Below are 458 nucleotides of genomic sequence, written 5' to 3'. Positions count from 1 at the left end.
AGTTCGGTCTGTCTGTCCCGGCGACATCCCGGTGGATCCCGGCGCTGTCCCGGTCCCTGCTCCGGAGGCGGTCACAGCTCGTCGTGCGGGATGTGCAGCGCGTGGTCACACAGGTCTGCGGGGACAAATGGGGACCCTCAGTGGGTGCCGGAGCCCTGGGGGACCCTCAGGATGGGGTGGAGCCCCATGGAATTCTCGGGATATGCTGGAGCCCATTGGGACTCCCAGGATATGACAGCGCTGTGGGACTGTCAGTGGTGGAGCCCCGTGGGACCCTCAGGATGCCCCAGACCCCTGTGGGACCACCAGGATGTGTCAGAGCCCCATGGGACCCCCAGGTAATGGCAGCTCCATGGGACCCTCCCATGGTGGAGCCCCGTGGGACCCTCAGGATGCCCCAGACCCGTGTGGGCCCCTCAGGGTGCCCCAGACCCGTGTGGGACCCTAGGGATACACCA

The 458-nt window shown here is 66.8% G+C and overlaps 1 protein-coding gene across 1 annotated transcript in view; it reads right to left on the bottom strand.

The window, feature by feature from the left end:
- Positions 1 to 6: 6 nt before the first annotated feature.
- The window catches only part of CNPY2 (canopy FGF signaling regulator 2), a gene marked incomplete at its 5' end in the record, with an annotated part of 3,049 nt that continues 2,597 nt past the window's right edge, over positions 7 to 458 (bottom strand). The window contains one exon of the mRNA XM_017737685.1: positions 7 to 115. Within this exon, the coding sequence (XP_017593174.1) occupies positions 72 to 115 (44 nt within the window). The remainder of the gene's footprint in view (positions 116 to 458) is intronic.

Source organism: Corvus brachyrhynchos, unplaced genomic scaffold, assembly GCF_000691975.1.
Source record: "Corvus brachyrhynchos isolate BGI_N302 unplaced genomic scaffold, ASM69197v1 scaffold546, whole genome shotgun sequence".
NCBI classification, from domain to species: domain Eukaryota; kingdom Metazoa; phylum Chordata; class Aves; order Passeriformes; family Corvidae; genus Corvus; species Corvus brachyrhynchos.
This window is presented reverse-complemented; position numbering and strand designations above follow the sequence as displayed.